Source organism: Cicer arietinum, chromosome 1 (genome assembly GCF_000331145.2).
Source record: "Cicer arietinum cultivar CDC Frontier isolate Library 1 chromosome 1, Cicar.CDCFrontier_v2.0, whole genome shotgun sequence".
NCBI lineage: Eukaryota > Viridiplantae > Streptophyta > Magnoliopsida > Fabales > Fabaceae > Cicer > Cicer arietinum.
Window position 1 is genome coordinate 30,083,842 of NC_021160.2, and position 17,867 is coordinate 30,101,708.

At 30.0% G+C, this 17,867-nt stretch overlaps 2 protein-coding genes across 2 annotated transcripts in view; both read right to left on the reverse strand.

The window, feature by feature from the left end:
• Positions 1–2,015: 2,015 nt before the first annotated feature.
• Positions 2,016–2,940, reverse strand: LOC140918816 (uncharacterized). The gene is made up of 2 exons (XM_073363615.1): positions 2,666–2,940; positions 2,016–2,370 (listed from the first exon to the last, which is right to left on the reverse strand). The coding sequence occupies exons 1-2, from the start codon at positions 2,938–2,940 to the stop codon at positions 2,016–2,018; spliced, it is 630 nt and encodes a 209-aa protein (XP_073219716.1).
• A 6,640-nt stretch (positions 2,941–9,580) lies between these two features.
• The window catches only part of LOC105852911 (replication factor A protein 1-like), a 16,751-nt gene continuing 8,464 nt past the window's right edge, over positions 9,581–17,867 (reverse strand). The window contains exons 9-10 of the mRNA XM_073363621.1: positions 10,545–10,613; positions 9,581–9,697 (exon numbers count right to left, since the gene is read on the reverse strand). Of these exons, the coding sequence (XP_073219722.1) occupies positions 9,581–9,697; positions 10,545–10,613 (186 nt within the window). The remainder of the gene's footprint in view (positions 9,698–10,544; positions 10,614–17,867) is intronic.

Genomic DNA, 17,867 nt, shown 5'->3' on the forward strand with positions numbered 1-17,867 from the left:
AACCAAGAATGTTCTCTATTTGAACACATAGTGGAAAATCTCACAATTTTGAGGACTGGACGTAGCCCGAGTTTGGTGAACCAGGATATATCATTGTGTGGTATCTCTTCCTTTATCTCTATTTCCTTTCAGTAATCTTGATTATCAAGTTAAATAGATAAGCTAAAACTGTGATTTTAACTAACCAATAACATTCTTCTAGAACCAAAAACGTTTTCAATTTTCTATTTCCAGAACCAAGGACGTTCTCCGTTTTCAGTTTTCATAACCAAGATCAATCTTGAGTAAGTTTCTTAGAATTTTATTAGGAAATTTTAAAAAGGTGAATTTACAACTCAAACCCCCTTTCTTGTAAATTGACATTTAAAAATCACCAAACCCGAACTAGTTATTGAACAAATAATTAAAAATAATCCAACTTAGACAAACACAATTCAACCCTTTTCTCGTATTCGCACCTTCAATTGGCATCAAGAGTCCGGTCTTAAGGCTGAGCACTTTACAATGTTTGAGGAGAGATCAAAGGATTCAACATGTCTGGATTTGGTGATGAAGCCTCTGGTGGAAACATAAAGATATCACATTTGTTTGGTGGAAAAATATTTTAGTACTGGAAGGACATACTCAGAAACTTCATTATCTCACACGATCGTGAAATTTAGAACTTAGTGGAAGATTTACAAGATGCATCATATTTTAGAACCTTTATGATAAATGCAATCACCTTTAAGGAGTTTGACAAATACATTGACAAAGCATTGATTCAATGTCGCAAACGAGTCAAATACAAGTAATAAAAACGTAATGCAGAGGCAACAACTCTAGTCGTCTCGCAAGGACTTCTGATTATATTAATCAAATTTATAATCAATGAAAACAAAAAGGGGGTTTGGGATTTAGGTTCAAACAGATTGAGGAAATGAATTAAAGTCCCGATATTGAAATGACTAATCCACTACTTCGAGAATTTCGGATCTATTACAAATTCTATCAACGTGTTCAATTTCTAAATTGTGACTCTATTTTTGTTTGACTATGATTAAGCAAACATAAATCCAACCTATGGGAAATCTATTTCTTTGATTTCATTAAACATCATTGTAATTGATCAATTATATTTATCTATCAAGTGTCCAAAAACTAAAATCGATTAGATTAAAAATAGAATTTTGTCAAACTAAATTTATCAATCCTATTGAAATTTGAATTATGCAATCAGAATAACAATGTAATCAAATGAAAAGGAATAGAATCATCAATGTGAAATTAACATTATCAAATAAACCTCAATGTCTTATGAATTTCTAAAACAGTTGATTAATCTTGAGAATTTAGCCTTCCATGAAAATAAGAAAAACTCTATATTGTAAGTGAGTCCGAAAACAGAATGCCTAAAACTGTAAGAAAAGCTAAATTAAAGTAAGTGTCCCAAAACTAAATATTATTCTAAAAAGCTCAGATAACATAATCAGTAGTTTACAACAAGTAAAGTTCCAATTTGGGCTTTTTCTCAAACATAAAAGTTATAACTCTGACTCTTAGCTTTCTAGTGCTTGCTTGCATGCGTCAATCTGACATCCAAAGCTTAATTGATGATGTGCAAATCGAATAAGGATCATGGAAGCGTTTAGTTTTTTCCTTATATATCTGGGAGTTCTAATAGGTTTCTAGTCTAAGCCATTCAACGAATTGCTGCAATTGAAGCTTTCTCTCCAAACTTGTTTTCTCCATTTCAAGGTTACAACTCTTAACCGCCCAATAAGCATGGTGCTCTATTTTTATTTGGAGGTGGCATGCTTTATCAAACAAATATCGATAAGGGGGAATCCCTATTGGTGTTTTTCTTGTTGTTCTCTAAGCACAAAAAGCTTGTTCTAGCTGGAGGCTCCAATCTTCCTATTTGGTTGCACTATCTTTTCTAAAATATGCTTAATTTCCGTATTTGGAATTTTAGCTTACCCATTAGTTTGCGGGTGATAAGGTGTAGAAACTTTATGCACAACCTCATACTTCCATTACAGAGCTTCCATGGTGCAATTGAAAAAATGAGTGCCTTCGTCACTTATGATGGCTCGCAATAATCCAAACATGTAGAAACTTTTTGACCTAACAAAACTTGCAACAAATTTATAATCATAAGTCCTAGTGGGTATTGCCTCCACCCACTTCGAAAGATAATCAATAGAAAGTAAAATATAGACAAAACATAAAGATACAAGGAAAGGGCCCATAAAGTCAATGCCCCACACATCAAATACTTTACATAAAAGCATAGGCTGTTGTGGCATCTCACTCCTACCATTGATTGTTGTTCCTACTATTGGACAATATTCACAAGTTTGATAAGTCTCAAAAGCATTCTTGAACAAACTGGGATAAAAGAAACCCAAAAGCATCCTCGACAAGTCTAAGACATTTCTTGATGTCCGTTAGGACGAAAATGTCTCGTTATCTGAGAGGCATGACAAAAATGAAGAATGGATTGAGCCTCATGGTGGGGAACACATCGCCTAATCACCTAGTCAGTACCAAATTTCCACAGTAATGCTTCATCCACACAGTATCTTCCATCACTTTTAAGTTTGTGTATTTCTGTTCTCGATGCATCTGCAGGAAGAACTCAAGCAACTTGATAATTAACTAAATCAACAAACTAAGGAGTTACCTCACACAACTGTAAAAGTTGCTCATAAAGGAAGTCATAATGAATGGGGTGGGATCCTCATCCATTTCTATTCTACTTATGTGATCTGCCACCAAATTCTCAGCTCCACTTTTATCTTTAACCTCCAAATCAAATTCTTTGAGCAATAGCATCCACCATATCAATCTCGGTTTTGCATAGAGGATTGCTCCCACTGCATAATTAGATGCATCACACATGATTTCAAAGGAGATGGTCAAGTTGGGCGGCTTAATGATGTGAGTAGAGGTTAGCATTGTCTTTAATCAATCAAACACCTATATGCATTTGTCATCAAGGTGAAGGTGACATCTTTTTGCAACAAATTTAACAACAGGTAAGCTATCTTGCTGAAATACTTGGTAAAGAGCTTGTAAAAACCTGCATGGCCAAGGAAAGAATGAATCTTGCGGATGCAAGATGGGTAAGGCAACATAAAATCACATCAAACTTGGAAGGATCCATTTCCATCACATGTCCCAAAACTACGCTCTGTTAAACCATAAAATGAAATTTTGGATAATTCATCACGAGGTTAGTTTCGATGCATTTATGAAAACTCTATCCAAACTATTCAAGCATGCATTAAATGTGGAACCATACACAGTAAAATCATCCATGAAAACTTCTATATAATTTTCTATTAAATCAATTAAAATGCTAATCACATATCGTTGGAAGGTGCCATGAGCATTGCATTGGCCAAAGACCATCCTCCTATATGCAAACAGGCCAAAGGGGCAAGTGAAAATGGTCTTTTATTAGTCCTCTGGTGCAATATGGATATGAGAATAACATAAAAAACTATCAAGAAAACAATAATGTTACTTACTAGTCAACCGTTCAAGCATCTGATCAATGAACAGTAAAGGAAAATGATCGAGTCTCTTGGAATCGATGTATACCCTACAATTGTTCTGCACTTTTGTGCAGATAAGTTCATTGTTCTCATTTTTAACCAATATAGGGATTTCTTAGGGACTACTTATACCGAACTCACCCGCTAACCATCAGAGATGGGGTATATGATGATATCTTGTAAGAGCTTGGTCACTTCCTTTTTAACACATCCAAAATCAAGAGATTTAACTGCCTTTGGGGCTGCCTAATTGACTCTATCCCATCCTATAATAGTATCCTATTCTTACACATGGATAGGCTAATATGAAGAATATCAGCAAAGGTATATCCAATTTTTTTCTTGTGCTTTCTCAATATTTGAAGCAACCTCTCCTCATAAGCAATAGAGTCTTCACATGATATAATATTCTCTCAACCACTCAAGTGTTTGGAACATAATGAAAAGCTAGCACTACCATAGACTTGACAAGCCTTTGACATCAATACCTTAAACACATGCATATAATGATTCAAAGGTCTTTATTAAGGTTGTAAAGGGCCAAGGTAACATTGGGATAATCCTAAGGGAACTAGGGCTAAAAATCAAAGAGGATAAATGGGTAATGATGAGGAGAGAAAAGTAACATTAAGACATAACTCAAGTTATGGTACCTAGACAGTGGATGCCCGCAATATATGACGTGACAATAGTCTATGTTCCATGACCTAACTTTGATTAAAAGAGGCACAATAACTTTTGGAGGAAATAAAAAAGGCCAAATCATTGGATACGACACAATTGGTAATGACACCTCTCCTTCCATTAAAGATGTTATGTTTGTTAAAGTTCGTAAACATAATTAATTATGTATTAGTCAATTAAGTGATGATAAGTATGATATTATATTTAATCAAAAATCGTACAATGTAATTAGTGAAAAGATGAATATGTACTCTTTACTAGTCAGAGGCAAAATAACCTATATAAGATAAATCTTTTTAGCTTAGAGAAACAAAATGTCATGTCCCACAAACCTAAGATTAATATAAAAATTGAATAAAGTTCAACTTGTTACAGGTTTACCTAAGCTTAGCTACAAAACTGAAATTTGTGTGAAGTTTGTTAAAAAGAAAAACAAACTAAGAACTCTTTAACCACTAAGAACTTACTCTCTTCCTCAAAGCCCCTTGAGCTCTTGCTAATAAATCTCTTTCGGCAAGTGAAAACAACCTCAATAAATGAAAAGAAATATGGCTTTATAATAGTAGATGATTACACTAGGTGAACTTGGGAAAAATTCCTAAGAAATACAATGACTGCCACAAAGGATTTATTGCATTTTGCAAACAATTAATAAATGAAAAATGTCTTAAGATTATAACAATTAGAAGTGATCATGGAGGAGAATTTAAAAACAAGTTATTTGAAATCTATTGTGATTAGAGTTGAATATCACACAACTTCTCTTCTCTTAGAACACCACAACAAAATGGAGTTGTAGAAAGAAAAAATAGACCCCTTAAGAAATGTCTAGAACCATGTTAAATGAGATGGATGTTCAAACAAAAATTTGGGCAGAGGCAATTAACATTGGAAAGTTTGATCCCTGCTCTAAAAAGTGTACCTTCCTTGTGGAGGAGTCAATACATGTTAAATTTGATGACAAATAGCTTTACCTATAAAAGTAAAAATAAGTTGAGGGTACTACAGGTTTACTAGAACCAGAGGAAGTAGATGTTGACAAACCAGAAGAACCCAAACAAACAAATGATGCACGTAAATAATAGGAAGACGACAAAACATCAGAACATGAATTTGACCAAGTCAGTAGTAGTCAGAATAACTCATAAGTCATAATTGGATGGAAGTACAAGTCATCAAAGTCTGAAAATCTTATTATTGAAAATTACAATCATCCTTTAAAGGTTTGATCATCACTGAAGGCTCCCTCTAAGCATCACATTGGGCTTTGATAGCTACTTGTTGAGCTATTACAACAACCATCACATTCATACCTTGGATTGCTTTTGTCATGTCACTTCATCTTAGCGAGTAGATGTTGGGTGGGAGTTGTTCGGTGAGCTATTTCAGTTCCTGCAGTTTATCGAGTTAGAACATACACTATGAGCTAGTCATAACCCTTTAGGTTACAAATAACTTTTTACTCATAATACACCGTAGGTTTAGGTCATATAGTAAATCTTGCACTTGAAGGGTCCCCAGGAAGAGAGGCAAATCAATGGACCACTTAATAACTAAGTATTTCCTTAGCGAAAATCGTCATTACAAAATCTTTTATGGTATTACCCTCGTCTTCTCTTGTGGAGGCCATACATTTATATTTGACTAATAAATTATCCTACCATAATTCAAAATCAGCAGAATTCAAATGACACACATCAATTAAGGCACGCGTCATATAAAATCTTCCCACCACCTAGTCCAAGGACCTATGCTTTGATACCACAATGTATTGCATTGAATTTTGATCCAACGCTTTAGCAACAAAAACATCAATTCTTTAAATAAAAAAACATATATTTTTTTTTTTCTAAAAAAGTTCTACGTGACAAAATAATTATGCTAGAAAATAATAATTTGTTTATAGCAGTTGAAGAAATAATTAATAGATTATAACATTTAATCTCTAGTTATTTTATGAAATATTTAGGCGTGCGTATGTAACATCCTAAATATAAAAATAAACTATTATTTTAATTAAATAATTTGGAATTGAAAGTATTTTTGAATAAATGCTGATAAAATTTGTACATAATTTTCTTTTTATGTGTGTTTTGCTATGGTGCGATAATTTTATACATATTTGACTTAATGTATAATATAAATCACAAATATTATGTTTAACTATTCTATTAATTTTTCTAAAAAGATGGTACTTTAGTGTTATTGTTTTACAGAATAAGATTTTTGGGGTTATAACTAATTCATAATGAATTTGTGTAGTTATAAAGTTTTTAAGATGAAAAAATATAGACAATTAGGGTTTTACAAAGCTGCACCCCATATTTCTACAAATAAAGAAGAAGAAAAAACACAATCATCTTGTTCCGTGTAACAACATCAAAGCCTCTTGCACCAATATTACGTTCTCTATATTTCTTTACCATTTTAATCAATTGTAGACCTTTACCACAAAAATCAGCAATTGAAACCATATTTGGTATCAGTTTCATCAATCGTAGCTTTGCTTCGCGACAAACTGGCACTAATGACTGAAGTTCTTTGACAAATTATTGACTAAAGCAAATAAGTGACATTTTGAGGTTAAAACATGAATTAGAAACTTTTATAGGGTAGTGTTTGATATGATTTTGAAGATTGTTTGGTAAATGAATTGTAGTATAGTGTGTTTGATGTATTTTGGCTCTATTTGGTTATATCTTTCCTTGCTATGGTTATATGATTAAAATGTGATGAATTATAAATATTTGCATTGTAATTGATGTGGTATGTATGAATGATCTAGTATTTTTATGAGTTAGTTAATAGCATATATTGGTAAAGCTTGTGTATTATAATGATGAATTTTGAATGTAATATATGACTAAAGTTGTCAATTTGATAGACCCTCTAATTATTGGCCCCGGCCCATATGTTGAAGGGACCAAAAAGTTTATAATTTAAAAGACCACAAAAAACAAGGCCCCCCACACTAAAGGCCCCCTAAAATTTTGTGGGCTTAGTGGGCCCATTGACCCACTTATTTAAAAAAAGAATTGATTTTTTTTTTTCGAGAAATAAAGTTTTTTTATTTTTTCACCGATAAATTTTTTTGATTATTTCCGATAAAAAATTTTCGATTTTTTTCTATAAAATATTTTCGATTTTTTACTATAAAAAATTTTCGATTTTTTTCTATAAAAAATTTCCGATAAAATTTTTTTGATATAAATGATTTATCTTTTTAATAAATTTTTTTTTCTCACAAAATTTTAAAAAAAATATATTTTTTTTATTTTTTTCGAATAAAATAAATATCGAAAAAATTTTAAGAAAAAAATCTCAAAATTAACAAAATATTGGGGCATATAAGCCCTCAGAGCCCCCTCCATTAGGCCCCATGAAATAATGGGCCTGAATTTTACAAAAATTAATTTGATAGGGGTCCTAATATTAGAGGTATTTTTTAAAAAAAAAAATTAAGGGGGCCTTGGTGTTGGGGTTTTTTTTGACAGCTCTATATATGACAATGAAAATATGGAAAGATGATGTGTACTTAATGACTTATAATGTTACCGCCCTAGATGAATGTCGTGAAATGCATATTGTGGTTAATTGTAGAAATATTCCATGAAATATCCCACACCTATTCTTAACTTGTCCTAAGTCCACAAAATTTATATCTTAAACAAAAGATACAATCGTAAAAAAGAGAGAAACCTAGCTTCCTTCCTTTTTCGTTTTTCACTTCATCACCAAATTGAATTGTAATTTTCTTCCTTTCTTTTAGTATCATCTCCAGGGAAAATCCTTCCAACCTTTATGGAATATTTCAATAATTAACCACTAATACGAAATCTTCATGAGTTGAACTTGACCCTTCGCTTAGTCTTCGAATTGTAGGGCTTAAAATGTATCACTATGAAGGAAAAAACCCAAAGTAAAGGTTTTTCCTATTAAAATCAAGTTATATGTTAATTGTTTTTGTAAAAGTGGTCTAATAGGAATAACTTTTATTAGATGATCACATGTAAGAATGAAAGGAATAACTTTTATTAGATGATCACATGTAAGAAGGAAAGGAATAAATTTTTTACAAAAAATTTAGATAATCAAGTCATAATAAAAAAAAAATAATACTTTTGTTTGTTGTAAAATGTATAGGAAGTGAATAAATTTTTATGTTTGTTGAATTCATAGGAAATTAAAGATTTATTAATTGATATATTTTTTTTTCTTTTATGCTGATATTTTTTTTAACAATAGAAATGTTGCTGTTCATTTTTTAAATTTATATTATTTTCTTATAATTTATTGTTCGTTCTGCTTTTTTTATTTTATTTTAAATTATTGTAATTGTTGTCTTTTTCTGATAAAAGTATGCTCTTGTTTTATTTTTATTTTTTTTGTATTTGCTGCTGTTTTTTGAAATTTATTGTTGTTTTTTGAAAACTAATTGTTATTTTCTAAATCTATTTATTGTTTTATGTTGTATAATTTTATAAAAATTATTGTTGTCTTACCTTTACTTTAATTGTTATTTTTCTCTATATTGTTGGCTATTTTATTGTACTTCTTGTATTAATTTTGTGCAACATGGATTGAATATGGTTGAAATGTGAATGGTTATGATCATGAAGTTGATTAAATATGCATATGATCTTGAAGTTGAAATTGGTTCATGATCATGTCATGCATCATATACAATGCACGTTAGGGCTTTGTGCAAATTTCCCCATTGGTATGGGTGATCATGTCCTAGCTTCTTGCTTATTTTGATTATGACTTTGTGTGAATTTTCTCATTGGTATTGCTGATTTATATCCAGATAATATTAGAATCTTGTATTAACATGGATACTAACTACGCATGCATTTTTTGTGTTAATTGATATACGTAAATAGTGTTGTCTTGTTGACGTGTATGTGACTATTTTGTAAAATGATTATGTTTTTCTCAATGAATAATTGATGAAAAGGTAAACAATGCTACTTTCATTGAGATATTTAAATGTTATAATTTAATAATTAATTCTTCAATCGATATCATAACTATTTTGACACGTACTTAGAATTTCTTTCAAAACAACATTATCCATACTGTTTTAAAAAAAAAAAAAATTGACATTATTTAGTTAACGCCTTTGGTGAAACTTCAAGGCGTTACACTTCTTATCTTCTAAAAGCAAACAAAGGTGAAGACACCTACTTCCTTAATTGTCAAGGAAATTGAAAGCTTAAGTAATATAATTCAAAATACGAAAGTCATCATAATAGTAGCAATATATTGAAATTATAAATAAATTTACAACATTTGAACAATCATATTAATAAGTTTTTTTTTTAGCACACATAAAATAAGTTTTCACCTTTACTTTAATGAATCACGTTTGCAGCTAGACTTGCATCTACATATCCGATTAGAACAATATCCTCTGTAAGGATAACAAAGCATAGCACAAATCTTATGATTTTTACAGTTATAAGTACTTCCTATGATGTAAAACAATAAGATAGGAGGGTTATTAAAATAGGATAAAACAAACCTTTTATTAGATAGAGAAATTTATTTTAAAAGAATTAGGGGGAAGTACATAATTTACTACATAAAGTAAGGAAATAAAAAAGATCATGACATAAACAAATTTTAGAATTTTAGTCATATTTTTTGTTTTATTCCTGTAACAAACATGATATATTTGTATCTATTTATAATTGTTTTTTTTTTTTTGCTCAAATTGAGAGGGAAGAAAACAATCACAAATATTAAATATTTTTTACATGAAACCTTGTTTTGTGTTTGTCCCTTTTGAAAAACCAAACAAGGGTCTAAAATAAATAATTGTTATTAGCATTTCATTTCATATTAGTTCTTTTATAACTTTTCATGATAGGCATGAGAAACACACCAAACAATAATCTTATAGTACTATTGAAGGTTGAGAAGGCTTTTAGTATGGACAATTAACCAAAAAGGTACTAATATGTTAAATCATAAACATTAAAGTAGAATATGTTAAACGTTAATCTATATATAAGCACAAATAATTATATGATTTATTTCGCATTTTCACCGTCATCAATTTTGTATTCTTATTTTTACTATATGTGTCTCAATTGCAATATTTATTTATTTTTTGACGAATCATTTGCAATATTTTTAAGTTTCAAATTATTTGTCATTTTAAGATTGTAGTAATCATCAATATGTATCTAAAATATAGTAATAAATTTATAGATTTTATTATTTTAGAAGCAATCATTTAAAATATCATGTATACAAACTTATAATACATAATATACAAGCATCCTCTAATGTACACAATAAAAAACAGATTACAGACTTAAACAACATCACTACAGAGCTATATCCTCTGCTTCCTGAACTCTCAGCCTCAATCCCTGTTATCTGCAATACATAGAAAATAAGGGATGAGATAATAATATCAGTGAGTTCTATAAAAAATCGGAGGGCAATTCTAAAGATAGATTTCTCAAAAAAATGAAATCTTAACATAAATATGAAATGTTTTATAGTAACCATAGGCCAAATATTTAAAATCTGTTTTTTTTTTCTATAAGAAGGAAAAATGAATTTTCTTTCTTTTCTTGATTTAAAAAAGCTTTCTAGTTTTCATTTTCTTTTTTAATTAAGGAAAATTTTGCTGATACACATTTTCTATATAAGGAAAAGTTCCACAAATCATCTAGATGTGGAAAACCCAGATGGTAGGAGTCTTTTACAAAGTTGGTATGGCCATGACCCCCAATTGACGTCCCAATTTTTTTACCTTTATCCATTGTTTCATGCTTAAAACAAAGCTTAAATGTTCCACCATATATACTTTACCATAATTACCATGTCTTGTATATGCAATGCATAATGGACATCATGTATGCAATGCATAATGAACATCGTGTATGAAATGCATATCATGGATGTCAAACATATTACATATTCAATCAAATGTAAACAATTAATTACATTCAACATCATAATCAAGTAACCTGAAGTTGTAACTATGATTCAAGTCAAACATCAGAACCATATTCAAATCAAAGGCAATAATTACGATCACGTTTTGATCAAAGGCATCGTGATTAGAGTCATATTATGATCATAGGCAGTATAATCGAGTTATACTTGGATCAGAGGCAACATGATCAGAGAAAACTTGGATGAGAGGCAGCATGAAATGAGACAGATTCTAACCAGTGGCGGCATGATTAGAGGCAGACTTTGATCAAAGGAAGCATGATCAGAGGAGCTTGGATCAGAGGTTGCATGACTAGAAGCCGATTTTAACCAAAGGCAACATGATCAAAGGAAGTTGAATCAGAGACAACATGATCAGTGTAACAACCCAAATTTTATAATAAACTATTTTATTAATTAAATAGGATTTTTAAATAATTAATTTGGTGTTAAAATTATTTTAGAATATATGTTGATTAATTTTCTTTATAGATGTGTTTTCTATGATGTGCTAATCTTGTTCATATTTGACCAAATATGTTATATGAATAATAAATATTATATTTTATTATTTTATATATTTTTCTAAAAATAATAGTATATTAGTGTAAATATTTCGAAGAATAAGATTTAAGTGATTTTACGTGTATATATGAGTTGGTAATTAATATGATATTTTCTTGCATGTTTGACTAATATTAAATGTACACTTAATTATATTTCATTATTTCTAAATATATCTTATTTTAATTAGTTATTCTACAAATAAGTATCTTGAGATCGTAGTAATATTATGTTTGATTTTCTTTATTTTTATATACTTAATTTAGAACTGTGATTTTATATATATATATATATATATATATATTATGATTTAGTAATTAACATAAAATATTGTTGTTATATTTATTTATTTTATAATTTTGACTATTCTCTAATGATAGTATTATTATAGCGTGAGTATTTTGAAAAATAAGTATAATTATAGTGATTAATTTGAATATGAGAGTTTGGGTTGTTAATAATATGTATCTCATTCTAAATCTCGGAGCTTCAAATTCTATAAAAGCTTAACTTAAAACATTATTTTTTTCTTCATAATTTTGAAAAATATAAACATGACCTCAAATATTTTCCTTGGGATAAGAAAAAGTCACCCAATTATCATAATATGGGTCACCAAATAATTGAGACTGGATTGGTAAAGATGGTATGGCCAAATCCGAACCAACGTACTGATTGTTCTCATTTACCTGCTATTCCATGCCTAGAACAACCTGAATGTCCCACCGTGAAGAACGCAATGCACTTAACATGTTATGGATCTACTCCCTTTGAAATATTATGCATGCAATGTATCATTCATCCATAATCTTATGAATAATTAGCAATATATTGAAAATCAAGTGAGAATTAAATCATAATTCCTTGGTGAGCATCTAGAACCAGATGCAAACAAATATAGAAGCAAAACCTAGTGATTTTAGGGAAGTACAATTGAATGAGCCTGATCATTGAGGGTTACGGTTGAACTTTAAGGTAAGACTGATAGAACTTGGGGGTATCTCTGGTGGGGAATTAATAAGTGGATTAGTGAGTTATTACCTAAGGCCAAGAGCTACCGTGCAACACATGAGTACCCCGATCATCACATATATATGTCTTAGGTTGAGTTGAGGGGATCTATGAGGACTATGCCATTCATGAATTATCCGTCCACTCTTGTAGTGGGATAGTATCAGACCTTCTAGCCAAGTCATTCGGAGTAGAATGGTATCAAATGATGAAGAAGTATAAAGTATAGGATATGCATAACATTTCATCTTTGTGATTGTTTTATTGTGATTGATTTGGATTAACCTTTTTATATTATGTTCTTGAATATTTCTCATGCTTCTGCAATTTTACTACTTGCTTGTTCTCCTCACGTATCTTATATTGTACATGATTTAAAATATCACTCTTCCTTGTTTGTGTTTGGCGTTTGTGATGGATGTAGACGAGCTACAAGTTGAAAGTGATGACTAGTATCCTTAGAGTGTCGGGAGTCGTCTTTTCTTGAAGACTTTTATCATATGACTTTTGTTAACGTCATTTTTTAAGGCCTTAAAGTTAATAAGATTTTTGTTGTCTAATATTATGACTTCGAGTTGTTAAATTTTATGGATATTTTGGATTTAAGTGACGTGTTAAGTGATTACGTGATACTCTTTATCTTGTAAAAATGTTTGAAAGGTTATATATATTTTTTTTCTTGAAAAATTTCATTACTCAATGTCAAAATTCAAAAATATTAATTTGGGGTTTAGAGTGTCACAAACCTACTATAGTTGAAGAAGTTTGAACAAGAGCTTAAGAACAATAATATTCTGGAGATGAAAGTGCAAAAGATGAAGAGAAAGAATAAAGCCAACGATGTGTCATCATCCATGTAATGCCCGGAATTTTCATCCAAGGCGTTGGATAAAAAACGTCCACACTTTAATAAAAAGCAGATTTTATTTGTTCTTGAGAAAATACTATGTGACAAAATATTTACGTTAGCAGGTTAAATTTATGAAGTATTTAGTAGTGCGTGAAGTTAAATAATTTCAACTAAAATTTTATGAAAATAAAATAATGAAATTCGTAACATTGAAATTTATATTGTGAAAAATCCACATCTGCTCAAAATAAAGATCAGAATAAAGATGTAGTGTAAATTGAAATTATAATAATTAAAAGATCGCGAGACTTAATAAAGTACTCAAAGCAACTAGAATCCTATAATATTATTCCCCCATAATCTCACGAAAATAAGCATTACAACAACAAGATTATTTTTGAATACCTTCCAACTCGGTAGTACCTAAAATATAATGTAAGGATATGTCTACAACAATATGGATCAAGTTAGAAACATCAAATTAGTATATGAGAGACCAATATATTCATCCTCGAAATTATATAAGACAAATCATAACAGATTTAGCATTCTATTTTAAATAAAAAAACATCAATTCAATAGTTCACTGAGAAAATTCTCACATACGCACAGGCATGAAAAAAAAAAAAAAAAGGTCACTTTTCCCATATATCAATTAATACGAAAAACACACATGTGGTTGGTATGCATGATATGCAAGAATCAATGATCCAGATATACTATCCCCATACCAATGAGAAAACTTGCATAAGTCTCACAAAGCCATAACATGATCACTCATAGCATTAGGAAAATTTGCACAAAGCCCTACATGCATTATATATGATTCATGACATGATGATGACAAAATTTCAAGTTTTCATATATTTCCACAAAGATCATTATACACTTATTTTATTAAGTTAATATCAACATCACAACCTTTCACATTTCAACCACATTCAATCCATGATGCACAATTCAATATTTGAAGAACACTTAACATGCACAAAATTAATACAAGAACCACAATTAAGTACTCAAAAATTAGATGAAAATAAAAGCACATTATTATTTTAAATTAACTATCAACATAAAAAAAATAGCAATTAATAAATCTTTTTAAGGTAAGACTGATAGAACTTGGGGGTATCTCTGGTGGGGAATTAATAAGTGGATTAGTGAGTTATTACCTAAGGCCAAGAGCTACCGTGCAACACATGAGTACCCCGATCATCACATATATATGTCTTAGGTTGAGTTGAGGGGATCTATGAGGACTATGCCATTCATGAATTATCCGTCCACTCTTGTAGTGGGATAGTATCAGACCTTCTAGCCAAGTCATTCGGAGTAGAATGGTATCAAATGATGAAGAAGTATAAAGTATAGGATATGCATAACATTTCATCTTTGTGATTGTTTTATTGTGATTGATTTGGATTAACCTTTTTATATTATGTTCTTGAATATTTCTCATGCTTCTGCAATTTTACTACTTGCTTGTTCTCCTCACGTATCTTATATTGTACATGATTTAAAATATCACTCTTCCTTGTTTGTGTTTGGCGTTTGTGATGGATGTAGACGAGCTACAAGTTGAAAGTGATGACTAGTATCCTTAGAGTGTCGGGAGTCGTCTTTTCTTGAAGACTTTTATCATATGACTTTTGTTAACGTCATTTTTTAAGGCCTTAAAGTTAATAAGATTTTTGTTGTCTAATATTATGACTTCGAGTTGTTAAATTTTATGGATATTTTGGATTTAAGTGACGTGTTAAGTGATTACGTGATACTCTTTATCTTGTAAAAATGTTTGAAAGGTTATATATATTTTTTTTCTTGAAAAATTTCATTACTCAATGTCAAAATTCAAAAATATTAATTTGGGGTTTAGAGTGTCACAAACCTACTATAGTTGAAGAAGTTTGAACAAGAGCTTAAGAACAATAATATTCTGGAGATGAAAGTGCAAAAGATGAAGAGAAAGAATAAAGCCAACGATGTGTCATCATCCATGTAATGCCCGGAATTTTCATCCAAGGCGTTGGATAAAAAACGTCCACACTTTAATAAAAAGCAGATTTTATTTGTTCTTGAGAAAATACTATGTGACAAAATATTTACGTTAGCAGGTTAAATTTATGAAGTATTTAGTAGTGCGTGAAGTTAAATAATTTCAACTAAAATTTTATGAAAATAAAATAATGAAATTCGTAACATTGAAATTTATATTGTGAAAAATCCACATCTGCTCAAAATAAAGATCAGAATAAAGATGTAGTGTAAATTGAAATTATAATAATTAAAAGATCGCGAGACTTAATAAAGTACTCAAAGCAACTAGAATCCTATAATATTATTCCCCCATAATCTCACGAAAATAAGCATTACAACAACAAGATTATTTTTGAATACCTTCCAACTCGGTAGTACCTAAAATATAATGTAAGGATATGTCTACAACAATATGGATCAAGTTAGAAACATCAAATTAGTATATGAGAGACCAATATATTCATCCTCGAAATTATATAAGACAAATCATAACAGATTTAGCATTCTATTTTAAATAAAAAAACATCAATTCAATAGTTCACTGAGAAAATTCTCACATACGCACAGGCATGAAAAAAAAAAAAAAAAGGTCACTTTTCCCATATATCAATTAATACGAAAAACACACATGTGGTTGGTATGCATGATATGCAAGAATCAATGATCCAGATATACTATCCCCATACCAATGAGAAAACTTGCATAAGTCTCACAAAGCCATAACATGATCACTCATAGCATTAGGAAAATTTGCACAAAGCCCTACATGCATTATATATGATTCATGACATGATGATGACAAAATTTCAAGTTTTCATATATTTCCACAAAGATCATTATACACTTATTTTATTAAGTTAATATCAACATCACAACCTTTCACATTTCAACCACATTCAATCCATGATGCACAATTCAATATTTGAAGAACACTTAACATGCACAAAATTAATACAAGAACCACAATTAAGTACTCAAAAATTAGATGAAAATAAAAGCACATTATTATTTTAAATTAACAATCAACATAAAAAAAATAGCAATTAATAAATCTTTTATCTTCTATTAATCCAACATCCATGTAAATTTATTTACTTCCTTAACAATTTTTCATTTACAAATTTTCATCTTTTAATTATAACATGTTAATTTATATTTTTTTTATAAAAACTTATTCCTTTAGTAGATACATGTGATCATCTATTAAAAAATATTCCTCGATATATACACCACATGAAATTTAAAAACAATAACAACACAACAACCTATGTTTTACTCAAATTATGCAGTTATATGAAAACTATAACTATCTTCCTATTTCCAAATCAACCATTTTTACAATAAAATCATAAACACATATTCGGTAGCAATAACAAAATTCCAAGATGAAAACACATTAGATCGCTCGTACAAAATATTAATATATAACTAGAATATGACCCGCGCCTTGCGCGAGTTTAATTTTAAATTGTTTTAATTTATTTAATATAAGTGTATTTTTTTAAAAAAATAATATGAAATTTCCTGTGTCAATTATCAAATATTAATGTCGTTAATTAAAAAGAATTTTCAGAAATTTTTAATGTTATTAAATTCAATATTATATAGTCTGAAAAGATGTATACAGTTATATAATGTAAGATTAATTTAGAAAATGTTGAGTAAACCTTATGAAATAATAAAGTGACATTATATAGACTAAAGAAGTCAAGGATATGTGGGCAATGGAGAAACTAGGGAGTTATCGGCGGTAATGATTGTTCTGTGCTCTGTGTGTTGATGTCATACTCAATGTTTCAGTTTGGTACCAAGTGGATGTATATGAGGCTATGTGACATAGCTATGGGCGATTGTACTTCGTCGATAGGATCAAAGTTATAGGAAAATAAGGAAAAACACAGTGGACCTTGAGGAGATTGTTTGACCGCTTGTGCATTAGAATAACCTTAAGTGCAAGTCGCAAAGAGCGCTATTACAGTTCGGTTAAGATAGTCTAAGCCACCATCATGGGTGTTGGCTACTTATTGACAAATTGAGGAACTGATCATCCTTAATCTCTTGTTGATAGTAAACAAAATCATGTTGAATGGAACAGACGAGTCTTTCCGGCTATGGTAATGTATAGAGTTATTAAGCACCCTATGAAAAGGGGTAGACAACACTTTCTTCGAGTGGGTCGGGTGAAACAAGTTGGGACTTGTAAGTTGAATTTGAGTACAAACCTA

Bases quoted from the DNA above. Each gene is read 5' to 3' on its own strand.
- LOC140918816 (XM_073363615.1), bottom strand. From the start codon at position 2,940: ATGCTAACCTCTACTCACATCATTAAGCCGCCCAACTTGACCATCTCC. The intron at 2,371-2,665 runs GTAACTCCTTAG...CTTTTATCCCAG, and splicing joins AACTTTTACAGTTGTGTGAG to TTTGTTCAAGAATGCTTTTG.